The sequence below is a fragment of the Dermochelys coriacea genome, chromosome 2 (genome assembly GCF_009764565.3).
Source record: "Dermochelys coriacea isolate rDerCor1 chromosome 2, rDerCor1.pri.v4, whole genome shotgun sequence".
Lineage (NCBI taxonomy): Eukaryota > Metazoa > Chordata > Testudines > Dermochelyidae > Dermochelys > Dermochelys coriacea.
Window position 1 is genome coordinate 209,519,652 of NC_050069.1, and position 25,036 is coordinate 209,544,687.

At 40.7% G+C, this 25,036-nt stretch overlaps 1 protein-coding gene across 5 annotated transcripts in view; it reads left to right on the forward strand.

Annotated features, from left to right (window-relative positions):
* The window catches only part of OSBPL3 (oxysterol binding protein like 3), a 135,724-nt gene that overhangs the window by 108,376 nt on the left and 2,312 nt on the right, over nucleotides 1-25,036 (forward strand). For all 5 annotated transcript variants that reach the window (XM_043509159.1, XM_038391864.2, XM_043509160.1 and 2 more), the window contains 6 exons: nucleotides 3,522-3,659; nucleotides 6,447-6,510; nucleotides 10,142-10,220; nucleotides 19,905-20,049; nucleotides 21,558-21,702; nucleotides 22,368-22,494. In XM_043509159.1, coding sequence (XP_043365094.1) covers nucleotides 3,522-3,659; nucleotides 6,447-6,510; nucleotides 10,142-10,220; nucleotides 19,905-20,049; nucleotides 21,558-21,702; nucleotides 22,368-22,494 — 698 coding nt within the window. The remainder of the gene's footprint in view (nucleotides 1-3,521; nucleotides 3,660-6,446; nucleotides 6,511-10,141; nucleotides 10,221-19,904; nucleotides 20,050-21,557; nucleotides 21,703-22,367; nucleotides 22,495-25,036) is intronic.

Below are 25,036 nucleotides of genomic sequence, written 5' to 3' on the forward strand. Positions count from 1 at the left end.
CTATACCTTAACCAATCATTTTCCTGAAATTTAACTAACCAATCCTAACATATTGTAACATGATTATGTAACCAATTATATCCCACCACCTTAATTAGTTTACACCCAGCAAAATTAATTATACAGCAGACAGAAACAATCACAGAACCAGACAGATTATATAGACAAACAATAGCAAAGTGGGAACTATAATGACAAAACAATACAGAAGTGAGGATTTCACATCCCAGCTATTGATAAGTGAGTTCTTGCCAGACAGGATGCTATCAAACTAAGTTTCCTTTTACATCTTCTAGGCACTTCCCTTTCTCTGGAGGTGATAGGCACTATCAGGTCAGGACTGTATTCCTAACAGCTCAATAGCATCTTATTTCAATGTGACTAGTTTGGAATGTGAGGAGGTGACCGGTCGCTTCCCAGCTTATGGCTGCCTCTGTTGCTTAGCCAAGGGCCTTAGCCTAAGAACAAGGCCTCAGACGGTTACAGTAAGAGAAGGACCTTACACCGGCGGACAGTGATTTTGATTCTTTCTTTTAAACCTCTAACTAGCCAAGTGATAAGAATACAACTAAATTCTTAGAGTATAGGCCTTTACAGACAGGCCTGAATATCTATATCCTAACATGCTTCACTGATTAACACAAAGGGTACAATATCTATCCTGCTTTCACAACATTTTGTAAGTGCATGGGGGACACAGAGATGACCTGTGCCTGCCAATTAATGGGGGCGGGGGGCAGAGTAAGGGCAGCCAGCTTCAGCAGTACAAGTCAAGCTGCAAATCAGGAGGGGAGCCTGTGATCCCGTATATTTCCCCCCACACACACTTGCATCCCCTGTGGGGGGGACACATTCTGGGTCTTCCAACAAAATGTTAACTACAACAGTATTAACAGAATGAGCTACCTTTTTTTTAATCAGACTTTTTGTGTAAAGCTTTTTGAGTCACCATCAAATATTTGAGATCTCAAACTGGGCAAGAGATGTGTATTTGGTCAAAACACAAAAGCCCTTTTGAAATGAAATTTTTGAAGAGCCATTTCTCCTTTACTTATCAGCCAAGACGGGACTTCATGTTTCTTCATTTCCTGGGCTAACCACCTAACTCAGCACTGCTGGGCGGGCTGGGTAGGGTATGCATGTGCTATTGGAAAGACAGAACTCTGAATTCAGAACTTGGCAGGTAAGGGAGGGAGAAATGGATTTTAATCATACCTTGTTTCTAAGTGTAATCTCATATTAATATTTTAAGTCTATAATTATATTCTAATTGGTTTAAAATCCCTTATTAGCATTCTTAATGTTTGGAACTAATGCTTTGCAGTTTCCCTTGAAGTGCATAAACACTTCAGCTCAATGGCTTTCATGGTGAAGTGTCACTGTTCTCTTCTGTATTCAAACAATCCTGAACAGAAACTTTTAAATTCTGTATAACGAAAATTTAATCCCATTTTAAAGATCCTACCTCATTTCTGCTGATTCTGCTAGAGGTATACTTGAGTCTGTGTCAAAGTAAGTAATGTCTTAAGGTCCATTATCAATAGACATGATTTTCTTTCTTCTCTTTGCTCGAGAATGTGTATTAAAAAAGAAAATAAGTAATTACCTTTTTAGAAGGAAGTAAAAACAAGACAATTTTTTTTGTCCTTAGTTTTCAGGGAAGTTACATTCGGGAAGAGAAATAGGGAATTCTCCAGCATGAGAACCCCCAAACCAGGGTTAATGTTAATGAATGTCCTGAAATCCCACTACCTTGTAGTCTACTTCTGAGTGTTTCATTTACGGATTAAGGTACTGAGATATGAGAGGGAGCACATCTTTTTAAGCAGTTTCTCATTTACTGGTTTCTGTTCTTTAGAATGGCATTTTGTTTAAAGTGGTTTTTTTAGAAGTACCATTTTTATGTACATTTTAAATTGGTGTCAAATCTGAGATGCTTTAACAGATTTTTTTTTTTATTGGACCAACTTCTGTTGGTGGAGGGGACAAGCTTTTGAACTTCACAGAGCTCTTTCTCCGCTCTGGAGAAGATGACAAGGTGAGACAGATTGTTAAGCATTAAGGGTCCATATGTTGTAGAAGACCACTTAAAATGAAGTGGGTATGTAGCACATCTACAGTCCTAGGCCATAAAATGAGCCATAAAAGCAGTGTCTCTGTTAAGCCCATGATTTTTAATGTCCAGCATAGTTATTAAATTAATTTCCCAGGCTTGTCTTTTGAAGATGTCATGTAGGTTTCCTTTTGAAGATGAGGATTGAGAGGTCAGATATACAGTGTACCACATCCAGTGCATCAAATGCCCCAACAACTATATGGGTGAAACCAGATAATCAGTATGCTTTCAAAAGAACTTGTACAGCAAAATGATAAAAGACAAAAACACCCTATCACCCATAGACTAATACTTTTCACAAAGAGATCACTCCATATCTGACCTCGCAATCCTCGAAAGCTTGTCCCTTCCACCAACAGAAGTTGGTCCAGTAAAAGATATTACCTCACCCACTTTGGTAACATGGTCTGTGTAGACATAATCAGAGGATGTTGTGAAGGCCAAGACTATAACAAGGTTCAAAAAAGAACTAGATAAATTCATGGATCCATCAATGGCTATTAGCCAGGGTGGGCAGGGATGGTGTCCCTAACCACTGTTTGCCAGAAGTTGGGAATAGAAGACAGGGAATGGATCACTTGATGATTACCTGTTCTGTTCGTTCCCTCTGGGGCACCTGGTATTGGCCACTGTCGGAAGACAGGATACTGGGCTAGATGGAGTTTTGGTCTGACCCCGTACGGCCATTCTTATGTTCTTACACTATGTTCTTACATTCTTGCACATGTTCTTGCAGCTGCGTCGCTGTAAGGTCTCCTGCATAGCTGCTCTATGCCAGTGAGAGAAATCTCTCATGCCGGCATAATTAAACCATCTCCAACAAGTGGTGGTAGATATGTCAGCGGGAGGATACTCTTCCACTGACATAGCGCAGTCTACACTGGCGCTTTTGTCAGTCGGGGTATTTTTTCACACCCCTGACCAACCGAACTTTTGCTGACAAGTGCTGGTATAGACATAGCCTTTGTGTGTCTCATATTCTGGGAACAACAGGGCTGCAACACTGCAGACTAATAGCTCTAGTATTCTTTGATCCAGCATTTGGAGTTCACAGACTGTGTGTGTGTGTGTGTGTGGTTTCTCTCTCTCTCCATTTTTGGTGTGTGCCTCTGATTTCATTTTTTCCTGCATAGTTGTAAAAGGAGAAATTGAAGTACATTTTAAATCTTTTATGAATTTGGATCCTTCCTATTTTTAATAAAGACCTTGAAATGACTCTGCAAACTGAGTCATACCTCAATGCTCGTGTTAAAGGTTGGCTTGCAATAAGCCACACATTTGCAAACTGCAGAAAAATGTAGCATCTGGCATCTTATGAGGCCTCTTTTGTCCATAAAATCAAAAGATAAAGATATATTATGAAAACAGTTAGTGACCAATTAAGCAAAATCCTGTTTGTTCTCAGGTGTACGTGGCTGCTTTTGCAGTATCTGCATATGCATCCAGTTACTGCAGGGCTGGAAGTAAGCCATTTAATCCGGTGCTTGGAGAAACCTATGAATGTGTCCGGGAAGATAAGGGCTTCCAATTTTTTTCAGAACAGGTACTGTATATTGTGCCTTTTAACTGTCCCACTAGTCACTTTAATAGACTGTTCAATTCTGTATACATGGCAGCAGTCATCTGGGGCGCCTCACAGAATGTGAGCATAAGTCATATATGGCATCTTCAGAAGACATTGCAGAATTAAAAACTATAGAGATCACTCCACTATCTGCTAAAAACGTAGCTGTCTCTGGGGTGGAACATGGTAGGAGCCATTATAGAAGTGCTAACATTACACACCAGTTTATGGCCACGAAGCAAAGAATAACAGCTTATCTACTTGAAGTAATAGAAGAACTTCCCTGGGCAAAAGCCAATTGCCTATATTGAAAACTGGCCTGGACCAGGGCATGTATTCGTATTCCTGTGAAAAGTTTCATGTGATCTTTAACAATCAGTCCAGACCTTGTTATTGCATTTCAGCATGGTGCCCCCTCATACTGCAATAAACCAACTGTCCAACCAGCAAAACTACTTTCTGTAGCACCCTGGGTTGTCTTCAGGTACTGGCTGCGTCCTTACCCTGTAAGATCAGGGATCTCCTCTCAGGTAGTTGTAGGCCATATACAGCTAGGCAAAGAGTCTGAGTATTTCTGCAAATAATCTCCAGACAGGAAGATGACTAAAGTATAGGAAATATAATACCGGGTTAAAAACAGGGCTCTATCAAAAGCAGGTGGAGTTATTGAAGCACTAAATTAATATGGGGGGGGGATTTTGGTTACTATGGTATTCACTAAAGTAACAGATTAAAAACTGTTTCAGCTCATCTAGACATGATAAAAAGGCATGGGGAAAAAATTGTGCATTTTGTAGGACTTTGGTCACAGGTAACCCTAAATTAGAATCCATTAAGAAACGCAAGTTTTTTCTTAAACTGAAAAGGCAGAACCTAGAACAACAGATCTTAAGCAGGTGACCAAAAAAAGTGCTATGTAATCTTAACTTAGCCCCAGGAAATGAGTCGCAGGCATTACTGAGATGGAAATATGGGAATGGGTAGGGCAAGTGTCAGGTTTAAAATTCCATTAGTGGTCCTGATTCTCCAGTTTTATGGTGATGAAAACCATTGATTCGTGGAAATTGCACTGGTATAAAACTGACCTAGAGTAATGAAGTGGTGAATCAGGCCCGCTGTTGCAATGTCACAGTAATTTCAGATAATGTGGAAGGATTTGCCCTGCTAACCTGTATAAAGCATATGGTTGCCAACCCTCCAGGATTGTCCTGGAGTCCCCAGGAATTAAAGATTGTCATGTGATGAAACCTCCAACCAAATACATCCAACCAAAATTGGCAACCTTAATAAAGCAAATAATAAAAACACTGTTATTTCTAACTTGGTAGGAATCTAAGAACCATCATGGAGGCTTCTATTATCCTACAGACACACTCCACTATGTGCATATATTAAATAAAAATGGAAGGTAATACAGTGAATTTACTGGCAAGAGGGTGAGGGAGCAGTTGGCAGGTACAGAGAAATACAGGAAAAACACAACATGCAGCAAGCAGGGCAGCCAACTTCTTGTCAGATCTATTTAGATTGAAAGTTCTTTGGGGCAGGGATTGTTGTTTATCAGGTGTCTGCCAGCACCTGGTTGTGGCCTCTAAGTGTTACTATAATACAGATAATAAATGAGGAGAATAATTCTGCCCTGTTACCAGTGTAAATATTTAGCGCATAGAGTATATTTTAAAAACTAGGGTGAATGCAGTGCCACCTGAGAAGGAGACTATCATCCCAATGTGGGTTAGGACAGTGCTAAAGGTTAGCTATATATTAGACTCGCCACAATACGTTAAAGGATATTCAATAAGGACATGAATGCCTTTACAGAAAAAACAGAAGGATTTAATAAGGAATAAGAGAAATTATAACAGAGGAGAAAATAAATTGCATTATTTACATGTCCAGCTAAAACAGAAATGTGACTCCAAGTAGCATGTATTTACTCTTGAGAGAAAATAAATTTTTGTTTCATTCCTGTTACTTGTCTGGCATTGAATGTCTGTCATTTAACACAGTTCCTACTCACATCTATCAAGAAATGAATGTGAATGTGGTGACTGCTGCTTCTACCCTGTGTGGTTGCTTTACCACACTCCTCCTCTTTCTTTCTCTGCAACATCAAATTTATTTATTTTTTACAATCCTGGCTTTATTTGGCGGTTGCCCTAATTTAGGTCTATGCAACTACACAAGCCGAATTCTGAGGAAATGCTGTGGTTGAGGTTTTCTGCTGGGAAGAACAAGTGCAGAAGACTGTGTATTGTAGCAGCTATTGTTAGAAGATGGGGTTATGTGGTCTGATTTTTTCCCAGAGGTGCTGAGCAGCATCAGTTTCCATTGAAGTTAATGGGATTTTTGGGTATCCGCAGCTTTGAAAATGAAGCCAACTTTCCCTTTACTCTGCTTACACCAGAAGTGAACTTGATCCTTTGTTTTTGCATATCTGTTTGTGGCTACTGTTAATACATTCATGGGACCTCAGGCCATATGTAATTACTAAATGAGTGACCATGTGCAACATATGCAGTTAATAGTTCACCCAACCCACAAATGTCACAGGTCTTTTCTTTGTAATATTTGCTTGAAATCCCTCTTCCCACAACCCTTTTTAATCATCAGTGCTTATCGGTTAATTCTACTAGCTTCCCTTAAGGACAAAATTATGAAAGGAAAATGAGGCATTTAAGCTGTAAAATTCAAACATGAAAAAATTTAAGCAGATTCTAATGAACTTGGTAAACATTAATGCATTTTTTCCCTTCTTCCAACTAGGTCAGTCATCACCCACCAATATCTGCATGTCATGCTGAATCTGTGAATTTTGCTTTTTGGCAAGGTAATTCTTTAGTTTATCATTTACTGCTGTCATTTTCATGGTGGCTTCATTTTATGTCTAACATTAAACCTCCAGTCGAACAAGAAAGACAGGCCTCCCGAGCTGTTCAGTAATATTAGAACTGCTCTAGGCAATCTCAGCCCCTAGACTATGGCATGCCTTTTATAGCGTTTGTGAAATCATTCCTGAATAATAACGAATGGTATTTTACCAGTACAAACATCTGCATTTCTAAAACAACCTGGAAATGTTGTGCTGTAGCTTAAATAAAGCATTGGAAAAGTTGTATCTCAAGTTTAGAAAAAAATTTAAAAATGTGATTAGAACTAGAAAACTAGGGCCTGGTCTGATTCATTTGCAGGATTTACCACATTTTAATTCCACTCCCACCACGACCCCCACGGAAGAGATTTGGACAAGACAATGGAGAAACCTATGTACCATTTTTTAAAACTGAGACCATAAGGGGAAAAGGAAATCATTACAACCTGATAGGCGTTTGTCTGGTTTGACTCTTTAGCCCCTGTCTTGGGATTCCCAATTTTTCCAAAAAACATGGGTGCAAAGACCTCGCCTGCTTCACAACTATGGCAAAGTCATGGGACCTAGTTACAACAGGCTTTTCCCTTGACCAATATACTTAGTCTAAGAAATAGAGTAGATGGAACCTAACCATGTCCCCATAACTGATTTAAACCCTTTGAACGTGAGAGGTTTGACAATGCATGACGTATCTGGGCTGCTTGAAGTCTGTCTTTTAATTGTGTTGTCTGACTTCAGTATAGTTATTACACCTGTGGCCATATTTAAAATAATTGGGGCTCTTACTAGTCTGTTTGATCATTCAACGTATTCCTCTTCCTTGCAAATAAATACAAGACAAGAGTCCTTTATTCTTGACCTGAAATAGCTAATGGTTAAAAGTTCAGGCAAAAGAGCCAGACAATGTACAAGGAAGACTGTATAGTATCATGGCAAGGAAGAAACTGTCTAATAAAATTGAAGACGCTATACAAATGGCTGGTTTTGTGTTTGTTTTTTTTTAAATACCATCTCTGGCTATGATAACATCTTGTGCATTGTGAGAACAAAATGCTCCTCCAGAAAGAATCTGGCGTTGTAAGTGAGAATCTAGTTTCCTTTTGGGTGCCTGAGGAGACAGAATCTGGGCACGTGTAGTTCATTAAAAAGTAGTCGGATGAGCTGTTAGAGTACTCTGACAACACTTTGACTTTTGCTAGGAGAATGCTGGGGCTAAGGCTGCCACATCTTTCCACAGGACAGTCCCCATCATTTGTGGAACTCTAAGCATCAAGAAATTTAATCCTAAAACAGCTAGTGTGTGAGGAAAGTTCTTTGTATGGTGTGAATGTTTCCCAATCCTACATCCTCCTTTGTTAAAAGGAGGGAACTTTGGTCTAGTCCAGGGTTTGCTGAGCCTGGCAAAGCTGTCAGGATGGAGTATTTTAGGCTCTCTAAATTTAAGAGGCTTCTTTCCTCTCGAGAGAGCTGTGGTTCCTGGAATTTGATCATTCGTATGTTTTGGAGGAACTGGATGCTGAGTGACAGTTTTTGTGGGGGTCTTCTGAAGAATATTCCTCTTTCTGCTCCTCAGTCCCCACCCAACCCTACCTTGCCTTTTCTATTGTGACTCTGTCCTCTAAGCTGGCTCTGCTGCGTCTTTCTCATTAATGAGGTCATTAAAACTTGTGAGGCAGGAGAGTGGGTTCTGACCATGCTGTTTATTCTGGTAACCATTTTTTTCCACATTGTGAAACTGAAACTTTTGGTTGCCTATTCCACTGTCACATGTTAAGGAGACCTTGATAAATACTGGTCTCTCTATTCTTCTAAAGCACCTACCGTTGCAGTATCTGTGCCTTGACTACCACAGGTACAGCTTCCAGTTAACTCCTCATTTGGTACAAATGTTACCCAAACTTTCTGGATTCTCATGCTACATTTTTCTTGAGATGTTTCCAATATACTGATCTTTAAATATGACAGCCTTACTACATAAGAGACCATAAAGCATCTCATAAGTGTCCGTACAGTACCTTAACACTTAAACTTTGTGAGAGGTCTGTGTACTATTGACACGTCTATTATATGGCAGCACTTCATATCACATAATAAGTAGAAGATCAACATTACCTGAAGTTGTGACAGCGTTCCCGGGATGCAACCTAGACTGTGGACTACTGAGCCCTCTGTCCCACCAACCTGGGGTATCCCTAGGGTTGCCAGACACCTGGTTTTCAATTGGAGTCCCCAGTCAAAAACAGACCCTGGCGACTCCAGTCACTGCCACTGATCAAGCAGTTAAAAGTCCGGTCAGCAGTGCAGCAGAGCTAAGGCAGGCTTTATGCCTTCCCTAGCTCTGCGCAGCTCCCAGAAGTGACCGACATGTCCCTGCGTCCCCTAAGTGCAAGAACGATCAGGGAAGCTCTCTGTGCTACACCTGTCCCAAGCGCCACCTCTGCTGCTCCCATTGGCCAGGAACTGCGGCCAATGGGAGCTGCAGGGGCAGTGCCTGTGGGCATTGCACACCACACAGAGCTGCCTAACTACGTTTCTGCCTAGGGGCTGGACGTGACGGCCACTTCTGGAAGCAGTGCGGAGCCAGGGCAGGTGGGGAGCCTGTCTTAGCCCCGCTGCACCACCTACTGGGAACTGCCTGAGGTAAGTGCCACCAGTCTGGAGGCCGAACCCCTTCCCGCACCCCAACCCTCTGCCCCAGGTCAGAACCCCCCGCACCTAACTCCCTCCCAGAGCCTGCATCCCAAACCCCCCTGCCCCATGTCAGAACCCCCTCCCACACTCAAACACCCTCCCAGAGCCCGCACCTCAACCCCCTTCCTCATCCCAACCCTCTGCCTCAGCCCAGTGAAAGTGAGTGAGGGTGGGGGAGAGCGAGCAACAAAGGAAGCAGGAGATGGAATGATTGGGGTGGGATCTCGGGCTGGGGGCAGGGCAAGCGTGTTTGATTTTGTGCAATTAGAAAGTTGGCAATCCTAGGTATCCCTCTTTCTGTGATGCTGTTGCCAAGCTACAAACCTCTGACAGGTGTTGCGCACATGCGTGCGCACACAGAGAAAGAGAGACACCAAACTGAATGACAGGAATGATCTCCCAGCCACTCATGAACCAACAACAGAGAGGCTTTAGCCAAATTCCTTTCTCCCTCCCCCCCCCCCCCGCAGCTCTTCAGCCGTGCACCCCAGAACAGTACCATCTTACACTGCTCAGAAGCCATATCTTTGTGTGTGTTTCACAAGTCAATTTCCTTGAAATATGAGTTTTGCTTTTGGAGATGGCCTTGTTCTAATAAAATATTGAGTGTGAATGAAGTATATGTTATCTAGGAATTGTTCATTCCAATTCCATTCATTTGAACAAAATCTGATAAAGAATATTTTCATTTTCTTCTACTTCTGGCTTTGACTTTCTGGTTGACATGTTATACATGCATCCCTTGGAAAAATGAGAAACTATTTGCAGGTCAATAGCTGAAACTTTGCTTAGGATCTCAAACACTTTATTACATAAGGCTTTTTCAAAATAATTCCTCTCAGAAATTGTTTTATTGACTGTATTTACTACTAAATGTGTCAATGTTTTTCTGTTTCAGATGTGAGATGGAAAAACAAATTCTGGGGAAAGTCCATGGAAATCGTTCCAATTGGTACAACACATGTAACTCTGCCAGCGTAAGTGCTGCATCAACATATTACTATCCACAGACAAAGCAGGGCTGCATTTACAAAATAGAACCACAACTACAGTATGGTAGTATACCTCTCGGAGCCTTTTGCTATTGGTTTAAAGTCTAAAATCCTTTAGCAGTTCTTCTATCTATACACAGTTACAATTGTTTTACAAATACTTAGAAAATTAATTTATCCTTTTTTTTTTTTTTAAGGGAAAGCTGCGGGCTTCATACTTGTGGTATATGGGGGTCATGGAGTCTTTTCTTTCTTTGGCAACATTAGCTGCCCTTAATAATGAAAGCGCTCCTTGGGTCAGGGACTCTGTTCTGTGTTTTCTACAGTGTCTAACACAATGGTCCTGGGCCCTACTGCAATATAAATAATTACTATTAATAATAAATAGCAAAAGCAGCATATTCTTTTGTGTGAAATCAACAGCTAACGTGATGAATTACACAACTTCAGTGCTTAATAAATATCCTTTGATTTAAAAAGAAAAGAAATAAACAAGGTGTTCCTGGGCTGCTGTGGCACAGAGTATTCATTACTAGCTCGAAAGATTAAAACTCCATGGTAGAATCTGGCCTATTTCAATCTTTTGTTGCAAAACACAGGTCTAAAGTTTGAGCAGTGTTCCATTTAAATCTGCTATTTCCTAAACAATAAAATTGAATTAACCTGCCATTTAAAAGCTCTGGCTAGACAGACAAAACTTGTATGTATATACAGATTAAACAAAATATGTATTCATTAGCTGGCAATGCAAACATTACATCAGGTTCCTTTCTGGGCTCCGGGGGTGGTGAAGTAAGAAGAGGAGCTTTATCATGAAGAGATGATTGAGTCCACATTTATTAGTTTATTCCTGTTAAGTTTGACTCTGCACTGTGTGGTACACCAAGAAGAGTATACATAGATCTGTAAAAAAACAACCCATAAAAGTTAAAGGCTAAAATCATTTTCACTAATTGTTCTTCATTACCTGAATTCATGAGCAAAATGTTTCTCCTTACCCTCATTCCATGTAGTTCGCTTTGTTTGTGCAAAACAGCCCCAATGAGGGGTCATTTGGAGTGGCTGCCTCCTCCTTTGTTCTCATTGTTATTTAAAAGGTATACTTGATATTGAAGGTCCTTTAACTTTGCTGCCCCAGCTAGTCTGCTTGTCCCCTGTTCTGCTGAATTGGCACCTTTTGGAAGCAGTGATTCTTTTCTGAGTCCTAGAATTATTGACTCAGTAGAGCACTGGACTCTAAGACTTACAGAAATAAAATACTTCTTCAGACTAAGATTTTCAAGGTGAGAGAGAACAGAGGAGAAGTTGAAAAGACTGTGGCAAAAAGGAAGGAATTGATCCCCCAAGCACCATTCCCACTTTCTCTGGTTTCTATAGAAGCAGCAATAGCCATTTTTCTTTCTGGATATCTACTGTAAGACTTAAAGGTGTGGTTCCTCACACTTGCCCCAGCACTATTCCTTGAGAAATATTTACAAGTGTCCTCCTACCAACTTCCTCTCTCCACCTTGCCTCTTATACCATGCCTCTCTACACTCTGTCTCTATGTACTTTCTTTCCTCTTCTTCATCTCTTTTGTCTTTTGATGTCCTAATTTTCCTTTGCAACACAACTTGTAAAATCTGTGAACATAATTTTATCTATATCTATCTGTAAATGTTCACGATGCAGGCACATGTGCCACATGGGTCCCTGTCCCAAAAACTTCGGTTCTAAAGACAATCCTGTATAATGTCATGTAAAGCAAACTCATGACCATGCATCATACTCACTGGAAGGATTAATGGAACAGGTGGGTTTATAGAGAGCTTTGGAGGAAAGGGAAGGAGTTTGGGCAAATATTAGATAAGGAAGCATGGTGTAATGGTTAAAGCACAGGATTGGGAATCAAGATAAAACTGGGTAGTAATCCTAGTTTTTCTATCCACTTTGAGTGATTTGGGGCACGTCACTTAAAATGCATTTCTAGTCTGAAAAGTGATTGCATAAAATGGTATTCTGGAGTTCTAGGTTTGAGTCTCAATGGTGCTATCTCAAATTTACTCAGTTCAGAATTTTTAAAATATTTTTACCAGCTGTTAACTCAGCCTGGTATCTGAGAGCCCAGTCGGAGTTAAGTCTTCATTGATGCTATTGAGATCATGATATGGCCCTCAGATACTTTATTACCAGTGATGATACTGGTACGTGAGAGAACAAGATAATTCAGCTTGACTTTCAGATCTCAGGTTGTGTCTGCAGATCTGGAGTAAGTTTACATCTTAATTGGAACTTCCAAATTCTTTGCAATCATTGACTAAAACTGGAAAATCTATTCTACGGATACAGGTATGTCAACTCCTTTCTCCGCTCCTTGATTATCAATGTACTAGCTTGCTGTAATGAATGGAGTACATGAAAGTTTGTGTACACTGGACTGGGTAAAGATATGTTACTCTGTAACAGTAGAAGGCTGGGATTCTCCTCACATTTTTGAGGGTAAATAGAGAGGGTACATGGTGATCCATTCCACAGAGGGAGGATAAGTGAAATAAATTTGATTTCAGAGTAGCAGCCGTGTTAGTCTGTATCCACAAAAAGAAAAGGAGTATTTGTGGCATCTTAGAGACTAATAAATTTATTTGAGCATAAGCTTTTGTAAGCTACAGCTCAAACAATTTTTTTTAGTCTGTAAGGTACCAAAAGTACTCCTTTTCTTTTTGTGAAATAAATTAGACTTTCAGCCTCATAGTGGAATTGTGGATTTGGAAATGCTGCTGTTTCTGGTCTGTATATGGAGAATAGAGGATGATGTATTGTGGTCTCTTGTCCATACTAGAAAGTCTGAATTGGGGAGGGAGAAATCTGTAGATGGAGGGTAAGAGGCAAGATATCGGTGGTTTGGGGCTGGTGAACTGGAAGATGGTCTGCGGGCCCTGTACAGTTTGCAGGTAATGATGCCTATGAAAACAGTGTTCAGTGTAGTGTTGGGTGCAGGAAGGTTTCTATAGGTGGTAGATTGGCAGAATTAAGGTTGGTTTTGGAATGTGCAATGTGGTATTTTAAATATGCATATATATTGGAGACCATAAGAACTGAGAGGACATTTGAACACTTATCAACCTTCCTTTAATTGTTCATTTTCAGACATTGTTAAATGTTCGTTGTTTTTAAAAATGGAGAATTTGCTTGAAATATACATGTTAATGTTATATAATTACCTTGTTAGTTTATTTTATTAATATTTTTTTCTTTTTGCTCTTGCTCTAGTATGCAACTGCCTCTTCAGGAATTAAGTCTGTGGTGTTATGCTCTTATCTAGAGCACAAACTCACTTATGCATTGAAGTCAATAGACTCCCCTTGACTTCAGCGGACTTTCAGTCAGGCCCTAGATGTTGGTGAGGGACTGTGAACAGTGGACACTTAACAAAATGGGCATAGATTCATAGATATTAAGGTCACAAGGGACCATTATGATCATCTAGTCCGACCTCCTGCAAAATGCAGGCCACAGAATCTCACCCACCCACTCCTGCGAAAAACTTCTCACCTATGTCTGAGCTATTGAAGTCCTCAAATCGTGGTTTAAAGATTTCAAGGAGCAGAGAATCCTCCAGCAAGTGACCAGTGTCCCATGCTACAGAGGAAGGCGAAAAACCTCCAGGGTCTCTTCCAATCTGCCCGGGAGGAAAATTCCTTCCCGACCCAAATATGGTGATCAGCTAAACCCTGAGCATATGGGCAAGATTCACCAGCCAGATACCCAGGAAAGAAAGTAGTAACTCAGATCCCATCCTATCACAGGCTAATGGGCCTAATTACCATGAATATTTAAAGATCAATTAATTACCAAAATCATGTTATCCCATCATACCAGCTCCTCCATAAACTTATCGAGTTTAATCTTAAAGCCAGATAAGTCTTTTGCCCCCACTGCTTCCCTTGGAAGGCTATTCCAAAACTTCACTCCTCTGATGGTTAGAAACCTTTGTCTAATTTCAAGTCTCAACTTCTTGGTAGTCAGTTTATATCCATTTGTTCTTGTGTCCACAGTGGTACTGAGCTGAAATAATTCTTCTCCCTCTCCAGCATTTATCCCTCTGATATATTTATAGAGAGCAATCATATCTCCGCTCAGCCTTCTTTTAGTTAGGCTAAACAAGCCAAGCTCCTTGAGTCTCTTTTTTCATAAGACAGGTTTTCTATTCCTCGGATCATCCTAGTAGCCCTTCCCTGTACCTGTTCCAGTTTGAATTCATCCTTCTTAAACATGGGAGACCAGAACTGCACACAGTATTCCAGCTGAGGTTTCACCAGTGCCTTGTATAATGGTACTAAAACCTCCTTATCTCTACTGGAAATATCTCACCTGATGCATCCCAAGACCACATTAGCTTTTTTCACAGCCATATCACATTGGCAGCTCATAGTCATCCTATGATTAACCAATACTCCAAGGTCCTTCTCCTCTTCCGTTACTTCTAATTGATGCGTCCCCAGCTTCTAACTAAAATTCTTGTTATTAATCCCTAAATACATAAACTTACCCTTCTCATTATTAAATTTCATCCTATTACTATTACTCCAGTTTACAAGGTCATCCAAATCTTCCGGTATGATTTCCCAGTCCTTCTCTAAATTGGCAATACCTCCCAGCTTTGTATCATCTGCAAACTTTATTAGCACACTCCTACTTTTTGTGCCAAGGTCAGTAATAAAAAGATTAAATAAGATTGGTCCCAAAACCGATCCCTGAGGAACTCCACTGGTAACCTCCCTCCAGCCTGACAGTTCACCTTTCAGTAGGACCCGCTGTAGTCTCTCTGTTAACCAATTCCTTATTCACCTTTCAATTTTTATATTGATCCCCATCTTTTCCAATTTAACTAATAATTCCCCATGTGGCACAGTATCAAATGCCTTACTGAAATCTAGATAAATTAGATCCAGTGCGTTTCCTTTGTCTAAAAAAATCTGTTACTTTCTCAAAGGAGGAGATCAGGTTGGTTTGGCACGGTCTACCTTTTGTAAAACCATGTTGGATTTTGTCCCATCTACCATTGACCTCAATGTCCTTAACTACTTTCTCCTTCTTCAAAAAATTTTCCAAGACCTTGCATACTACAGACATCAAACTAACAGGCATGTAGTTATCCGGATCACTTTTTTTCCCTTTCTTAAAAATAGAATCTATGTTAGCAATTCTCCAGTCATACAGTACAATCCCTGAGTTTACAGATTCATTAAAAATTCTTGCTAATGGGCTTGCAATTTCATGTGCCAATTCCTTTAATATTCTTGGATTAAGATTATCTGGGCCCCCCAATTTAGTCCCATTAAGCTGTTCGAGTTTCGCTTCTACCTCAGATATTGTAATATTTACCTCCATATCCTCATTCCTATTTGTCATGCTACCATTTTCCCTAAGATCCTCTCTAGCTTTATTAAAGACTGAGGCAAAGTATTTGTTTAGATATTGGGCCATGCCTAGATTATCCTTGACCTCCACTCCATCCTCAGTGTTTAGCGGTCCCACATTTTCTTTCTTTGTTTTCTTCTTATTTTATGGCTATAGAACCTTTTACTATTGGTTTTAATTCCCTTTGCAAGGTCCAACTCTACTCAACTTTTAGCCTGTCTCACTTTATCCCTTCATGTTCTGACCTCAATAAGGTAGCTTTCCTTGCTGATCCCTTCCATCTTCCACTCCCTGTATGCTTTCTGCTTTTTCTTAATCACCTCTCTGAGTGATTGCTCATCCAGCTTGGTCTACAACTCCTGCCTTTGAATTTTTTCCCCTTTCTTGGGATGCAGGCTTCCGATAGCTTCTGCAGCTTTGATTTAAAGTAATCCCAGGCCTCCTCTGCCTTTAGATCCATAAATTCTTCAGTCCAATCCACTTCCCTAACTAATTTCCTTAATTTTTGAAAGTCAGTCCTTTTGAAATCAAAAACCCTAGTTGCAGATTTATTTTTGTTAATCCTTCCGTTCAGTTTGAACTGAATTAGCTCATGATCACTTGAACCAAGATTGTCCCCTACAATCATTTCTTCTATGAGGTCCTCACTACTCGCCAAAACGAAATCTAAAATGGCATCCCCTCTTGTTGGTTCAGCAACTACTTGATGAAGGAATCCATCAGCTATCGCATCTAGGAAAATCTGAGCCCTATTATTATTACTAGCACTCATCCTCCAGTCTATATCTGGGAAGTTAGTCTCCCATGATCACACAGTTTCCATTAGTATTTACTTCATTAAAAACATTAAAGAGGGCTCTATCCATATTCAAATTAGATCCCGGTGGTCTATAGCACACCATAAGCACTATCCCAGGGGAGGCTCTAATAGTTTTCTTCCCCAATGTAATTTTTGCCCAGACAGACTCTGTCTTATCCATTGCATCACTTCTTATTTCTTTACATTCTACCTCATCATTAGTATACAATGCTACTCCACCACCTTTTGCCTTTTATTTCTGTCTTTCCTAAACAGCACATACCCTTCAATACCTGTAGTCCAGTCATGACTACTATTCCACCATGTTTCTGTTATCCCTATAATATCTGGTTTCACTTCCTGCACCAGTAGCTCTAGTTACTCCATTTTGTTACCTAGGCTCCTAGCACTGGTGTACAAACATCTTAATTTTTGCTGTTTGGCCTCGCTCACATTCTTTACCCGATTAGGCACAGACATTCTACAGCCAGTATGACCTATTAGACTGGTATCCACACTGCCCTTCCTTCTTGTATACATTCTCCTACCCACGGCTGTATTCTTTCTTACTTCGTTTTCTTCCCTCTCAATGCTAAAATCCAGCGTGGAGATTACCTGGACATCTCCCAACCACCTCCCCCAAATTCCTAGTTTAAAGCTCTCTTAATCAGTTGTGCCAGCCTCCATCCTAGAAGTCTATTTCCTTCCCTACTCAGATGAAGTCCATCCCGAGAGAACTGTCCTCCGTCCGTGAATGCCTCCCAGTGGCCATACATCCCCAAACCCTCCTTATAGCACCACTGCCTAAGCCATCTGTTGATAGTCATAATCTTGTCACGCCTTTGTTGCCCTTCTCTAGGAACAGGCAGAATCCCACTAAAGATTACCTGAGCCTCAATTTCCTTAAGTGTCTTCCCCAGCCTAGCATAGTCTCCCTTTCCAGCGATAATCTAGCCATATCATTTGTTCCCACGTGAAGGATAATTAGGGGATTCTTTCCTGCTCTCTTTAGGATCTTTTTCAACCTCAGGTCTACATCCCGTACCTTAGCAACTGGAAGACAGCACACCCTTCTATTTTCTGGATCAGCTCTGGTTACAGACCTGTCTGTTCTTCTCAGTAAAGAGTCGCCAATCACATAGACCTGCCTTTTCCTGGTGATGGTGCTATTCTCCAGTCTCTCCCCTGTTCCCTCTGGCTGCAAGTTCTTTCCATTCCTATACTCCCTTTATAATCCTCTTCAACCCATCCTGTATCTTCCTGGGGCTCATATTTGGTGTAGTCTTCATTGACTGGATATTATACAGGAGGATCTGGATGACCTTGTAAACTGGAGTAATAGTAATAGGATGAAATTTAATAGTGAGAAGTGTAAGGTTATGCATTTAGGGATTAATAACAAGAATTTTAGTTAGAAGCTGGGGACGCATCAATTAGAAGTAACGGAAGAGGAGAAGGACCTTGGAGTATTGGTTGATCATAGGATGACTATGAGCTGCCAATGTGATATGGCTGTGAAAAAAGCTAATGCGGTTTTGGGATGCATCAGGAGAGGCATTTCCAGTAGGGATAAGGAGGTTTTAGTACCATTATACAAGGCACTGGTGAGACCTCACCTAGAATACTGTGTGCAGTTCTGGTCTCCCATGTTTAAAAAGGATGAATTCAAACTGGAGCAGGTACAGAGAAGGTTACTAGGATGATCCGAGGAATGGAAAACTTGTCTTATGAAAGGAGACTTAAGGAGCTTGGCTTGTTTAGCCTAACTAAAAGAAGGTTGAGGGGAGATATGATTGCCCTCTATAAATATATCAGAGGGATAAATGCTGGAGAGGGAGAGGAATTATTTCAGCTCAGCACCAGTGTGGACACAAGAACAAATGGGTATAAACTGGCCACCAGGAAGTTTAGACTTGAAATTAGACGAAGGTTTCTAACCATCAGAGGAGTGAAGTTTTGGAATAGCTTTCCAAGGGAAGCAATGGGGGCAAAAGATCTATCTGGTTTTAAGATTCTACTCGATAAGTTTATGGAGGAGATGGTATGATGGGATAATGGATTTTGGTAAGTAATTGATCTTTAAATATTCAGGGTAAATAGGCCTAATCCCCTGAGATGGGATATTAGATGGATGGGATCTGAGTTACCCAGGAAAGAATCTTCTATAGTATCTGGCTGGTGAATCTTGCCCATATGCGCAGGGTTTAGCTGATCGCCATATTTGGGGTCGGGAAGGAATTTTCGTCCAGGGCAGATTGGAGAGGCCCTGGAGGTTTTTCGCCTCCTCTGTAGCATGGGGCATGGGTGACTTGAGGGAGGCTTCTCTGCTCCTTGAAGTCTTTAAACCATGATTTAAGGACTTCAATAGCTCAGACATAGGTGAGGTTTTTCGTAGGAGTGGGTGGGTGAGATTCTGTGGCCTGTGTTGTGCAGGAGGTCGGACTAGATGATCAGAATGGTCCCTTTTGACCTTAGTATCTATGAATCTATGACTCTTCCCCTTTTCCTATAGAACTAGCTGCTCTTCTCTTCTTCTTCCTTGCCTTACCACCTTCAGTGACTACCTGCTGAGCCCCTTCTTCATTTTCCAACTCTGCAAACCTGTTCTTGAGCTCTATTTCTCCTTCACTAGCCCATCTTTTCCTCTGCCTGGTGCTTTTAGTCACATGTTTCCACTGACCACTTTCCTCACCCAGTCTCCCCTCAAAGTTCCTCAGTTCTGCTTCCATCTGCAAGTCTGAGCTTTTCCCTTCAGATACCTCATGTCTTTGCTCCATAATCTGCTCGAACCCCTTTCTAAACTCAACCAAACTTTCCACCTGCATCTCCAAACCTCAGATCTTTCCCTCCATCAGCTCTATCAGACGGCATTTCATGTAGACAAAACTCTTACCGGGTACCCCCTTCAGGATCATGTACATACCACAGCTTCCACATCCAGTCTTCTCCATTGTGTCTTCCACTACATGAGTCATTCCCACTGCTGCCTCTGTATCTGTTATAGCCTTCCCACCTAAATCCTGTTAATCTGAGAAACACAAACCACACCAAAACACCACCACCCACAGCAAAAACAAACCCCAAACAAGCACCACAATACAAACTCCCACTAAAACTCCCGTTTTCAGCTCTGTTTGCTAGCTCCTGTGCCGCTAATGTTTCTTTCCTTAATCAATTGTTGTATGCAATACGAGCACTGTTTTTTTAACTTTGGATGAGCTAAGAGAACTAACTGAATTCAATGCTATGGTTTACATCAGAAGTGCAAAGGTTTTTCAGGGAAATGGATTTTCTTGCTGTGTCATTGTGCTTGCCCCGCAGGAAGGGAGAGGGGAAAGGGAGAGAAGATTGATGCATTTAGAAAGACTCATTTAACATTTTTGAATAAGAAGATTCCTCCATTAGTCATTGTTATGAATTCATTGGTTATTTTAGGGATGGCATCAATCACCTCTTTATCTTGCTTCAAGTTTCAGAGACCATTTTGTGTGGAATAAGGTGACTTCTTGTATCCATAACATCTTAAGTGGGCAAAGATGGATTGAACACTACGGAGAGATCATCATCAAAAACCTGAATGATGACACTTGTCTCTGCAAACTGACTTTCATAAAGGTGTGACTTTCACTCACCACAGTGTTGTTAATACTTTTTCTAATGAGCGCTGCTGTAAGGAGGATGCTATATAGTAGAGTCATGTCCAGCAGGGTACTCTTATTCCTTGGGCTGCTTATGAATTACATTTTCCCTTTGATCTAATTATAATTGACACTGGTGTGTTGGAGATTTTTGTACATCAGGAGGAGAATAGAACTCTAAAAATTGCATTTCATTAGGGAGGGCCAGGCAGAAAGTAAAAGTTGCTGCTTGGTGTGAGGAGACTCCTGAGATGTGGGAAGAAACCACCAGGGTAGGGGAAGAATGGGTACTTTCCAGCTGCCTCTGACTAAAGATAGGCACTAGGTATCCACTAGTGGTGACTCCCCACGTGCCGCTCACTAAACCCCTGTGGGGCAGTCTGTTCTGTTTGCTTTCAAGTTATCTTTTAACAGCAGCTATAGAATTGGCACTCACAGTCCAAGTGCCTAACAAGACTCCAGGTGAGCAGCCAGTACTCTACTTATCCCTTTTGTGTACCCAGAGTACTAGCTTAGTACTTAGTACAACTAGTACTGAGTTGTTGTCTAAGGCTTATGCATCAGTAGGAGGCATGAAGTACTCCTGACCATCCAATTTAAAGTTATATTAGCAGTGGATTAAAATGGCTTCTTGGAAGCACATGGCAACTAGAAACCCAGCAAGGCATCTATTGACTAGGCTGGTCACTACCTGAATGAGACTTTTGCATATCATATTGAGATACTTGCCTCAATCCTGGTTCTCCTTATCTAAGTTTCTTGGAGCAAGTGTTTGTTTCATCCCTTCCATCCAAACATAAGTGCTGTTGCATGCACCATGCATCTGCAACAGGGGAAAATAAACTACTGTAAAACATCCTTTGAAATTTCATTTTTGTGTTGATTTGTTCCCATGAGTATTATGTCACTTTCTAGGTAACACTGAAATGATTTTCAAATGCTTATTTTTAACTGAAAAATTACAAAGACGTTATATACAGTTAGTGTTTGGAACTGAGATTTTAAAGTTTGAGATGTATTGCAAATCTTAAGTATTCTGCATTGTAAACTGGCTAAAAGTGGAACTGTTTATCTGAGCATCAATCTCTCAAATTTGCAGAAGTGAAGGAGTTTAGATAAACAGGCCATAGATCTGACCCATCTCTCGTTCTGCCTTGGGTTTTGTAAAATCAAAGTCCAGTCCCTGCTTTATCTTTCTCTGCTTAACTTTGCCCTTAAAAAAAAAATGGAACTTTCAGAGATTTTTATAAACATTTAAAGAGGTTTTGCAAGTCAACTAGTTAAAATTACTGGGGTTGCTTGATGTCTGTAAAACTGTGTAGTGTAGATGAAAATGAATGGATGTGTGTCCCAGATCTTACATATAACTATTCCTTAAGAAAAAGTACCCTCATATGAGTCCTACAACAATAACATATCTAAATGGCAAAATAGTTCATGCTTCCAAATTTGCAGCAATGTTGTTTCTGTTCATTTTAACTATAGGCAAAATATTGGAATCCTAATATGCATGAGATTGAAGGCACTGTCATGGACAGAAATGGGAAAGTAGTGCATCGGCTTTTTGGGAAATGGCACGAGAGTATACATTGTGGGACCCCGTCTTCACCAACCTGCATATGGCGAGCAAGTTAGTAACCAGTATAATCAACACTTGTGCAGAATTTAAATTTGCTTGAGAATGAATTTACCCCTATGTTCATACCTCATCTTGCGCTACATGTTAGGTCCAGGTTTATTATTATTGTACACAAATTTGCTCTTCTGCTTCTAATGTGTAAAACTTAAATCTGAAAAGCTAAATTGTATAATTAGATTTCTGAAATATTACTTCTGGTAAGGAAACTAATCAGGGATTTTTTTTCCTTCTGCACTGTATTCCCCTTATTTTGGGTCTCAATTCCACATTTGGGCAAGTGTAGGTGTTAGGGGTTTATTTCTAAAAAATAAAAGGGACATTTTTAAGTTTCTGAAGATGTTTAGTGGATGCCTGTTCTTAGAAATTAAAGATGGGCCCAAAAAGTTCAGTACTGCAATCTGATTCAAATATGAACTCCCACAAAGTTAGATGGTTTGCACCCATCTCTCTCCAAAATGGTATCAAGCTGTGAAGTCATGCCCTTCTGCAATATGTAATGTATTAATTTTTGATTTATTTTGACTGAGATTCCAAGAAGCTATTTGGGGTGGTGTGAGCTTTAAAGCCTTAACATATTAAAATAGCAGAACTTCATAACAAAAAAAAAAGATAAAAGCCTAATTTGCACACTCTATACTTGTTTGTTTGTTTTTTAGATCCCAGGCCTAAAGATTATGAGCAGTTTTATGGATTTACACAGTTTGCATTAGAGTTAAATGAATTGGACCCACAGACTAGGCCATTCCTACCACCTACTGACACACGATTTAGGCCAGACCAAAGGTAACATGTTCTGTATATATATTCCTTATTCTTTATGTATTTTTATGTCTGATTTTTGTAAGCAAGTACAAAGTGAGGTGAAACTTGGGGGTACGCAAGACAAATCAGACTCGTGAAAGGGATACAGTAGTTTGGAAAGGTTGAGAGCCACTGGTCTAGTTCATCCTCCAGAGCTCAGGCAGGATTAAGTATACTTGCACCATCTTTCACAGGTGTTTTCCTAACCTATTCTTAAAAACCTCCAGTGATGGGGATCCCACAACCTGCTTAGGTAACCTATTCCAGAGCTTAACTACCCTTCTAGTTTGAAAGTTTTTCATATACCTAACTTAAATTGCTCTAGCTGCAAACTAAGCTGATTACTACAGCTATTCTGTGGCCATGGAGAACAGTTGATCACTATCTGTTTTAGAACAACCTTTTACATATTTGAATTATCATGTTCCTCTTCAGTCTTCTCTTATCTAGACTAAACATGCCCAATTTTTTTCAATCTTTCCTCAGACACTGTGATTTCTAAACCTTTTATCATTTTTGTTAATCTCCTCTGGACTTTCTCCAGTTTATTCACATCCTCCTTAAAGTATGGTGCTAAAATTGGACACAGTATCTCAGCAAAGGCCTCACCATTGAGGAGAGTGGGGGGGGAGGGGAAATTACCTCCTGCATCTTAGATATGACACTCCTGGTAATAAATCCAGAATGACATTTGCCTTTTCACAACAGTATCACATTGTTCACTCATATTCAATTTGAGAGAGACAAGATAGGCGAGGTAATCTCTTATTGGACCCACTTCTGTTGGTGGAAGGGACAAACTTTTGAGCTTCTCAGAGTTTTCCTTCAGGTCTGAGGAAGGTAACCAGAGCGTCTGAGCTAAATATAACAAGTTGACAGATTGTTAAGCATAAGGGGTTCACACATGCTGTGGGAGACCACTTAAAACAAAGTAGGCAATTAAGGGTTAGCAGTCAGGGTGTTGTACATTTTGTTGTAAGAAGACAGTATCTCTAAGTCCATGATTTTTAGAGTCTAGTGGAGTTAGGAATTTAAGCTCCCAGGCTTGTCTTTTGAAGGTGTTCTCTAGGATGAGAACGGACGGATCAGATATGAAGTGATCACTTTGTGAAAAGTGTTCACCCGGGTGATATGGTGTTTTGTCTTTTTATCACATTTCTGTATGAGTGTCTGGTTTCACCCGCACAGTTGTTGGAGCATTTGATGCACTGGATGAATTACACCACGTGTTGTGATAAGCATGTATAGAACCCATGGTTATTGAACAGAATGTTGGGGAGAGGGATATTGATCATCATTAAGGCTACGATTTAGTCATGGGTATTTTTCAGTAAAAGTCATGAACAATAACCAAAATGTCACAGCCAGTGACCTGTCCATGACTTTTACTAAAAATACCCCTAACTAAATCTTAGGTGCTATGGGAGGGGGCTCCTGGACTGATACTCTGGGACAGTGCCTGGGACCAGTTACCTAGGGCTGCCAGAGCAGCGGCCGGTACGGCTGGCCCCAGGGCCACTCCAAGTGCCTTCCAAGACTTCCATGAAAGGCTTGCAGCCTTAATCATCGTAGCAGTGGATATATGTCTGCAGGTTTTGCATCTATTGTTCTGGCAGGATCTGGTGCCACTTTGAGTTAATGTGTCCTGGCCTGTGGGGAGCTTGCTTCTGATGATGATCTTGGCGAGATTAGGTGGTGGCTTGAAGGACAGAATATGGGGTTCAGGAAAGATTGCTTTCAGTATGTGGTTCTCATCAAGTATGGATTGTAATTCTTTGACATCACCCCACCCCACAATGGAACCCCTGTGGGGTAGGTGACAACTAGGGCTGTGCTCTCAGTGAGGTGGGTTTTTTTCTGTAGCAGAAGCAGATGCTCCTAGGGTATTTGGGTGGCCCGTTCCATGATGCAATTTACTTCTCTGGCAGAGTGTCCTTGTTTGGTGAAAGCAGTTTTAAGTGCGCTTAGGTGTGTATCCTGGACTTTCTCTCAGGAGCATATTCTGTGGTATCTTTGAGCCTGGCTGTAGAAACCAATTTCTTGGCTGGATCTGTGGAAGTAAGTGTGGTGATCAGTGGGTTTCTTGTATGTAGTTGTTCTTAGGATTCCGTTGTTGAAGATGACGCTGGTGTGGGAATGTTCTAGAGAGTGTCTGATGGACGGGTGGTGATTGTTGAAGATGTGGTGGAAATCCATATTCAATTTGTGATCCCTATAACCCCCTGATCCTTTTCCGCAATATTGCTGTCTACCCATTTATTTCACTTTTTTTATTTGTGCATTGGATTTTTCCTCCCTAACTATGGTCCTTTGCACTTGTCTTTATTGAATGTAATCTAAATTCTAATCCTGTCCTCAAAAGTGCTTGCAACCTCTCCCAGTTTGATGCATCACTTTCCTTTTATGCGAATGAAAAATTTTGCTCTGCTGATTTTAATTGTTCACAATAGCTGAACTACAAACTGGAGGATCTTAGAGTTCAGATGCTGAAACTTTGAGTCAATGAGAGGGCACTGCAAAAACA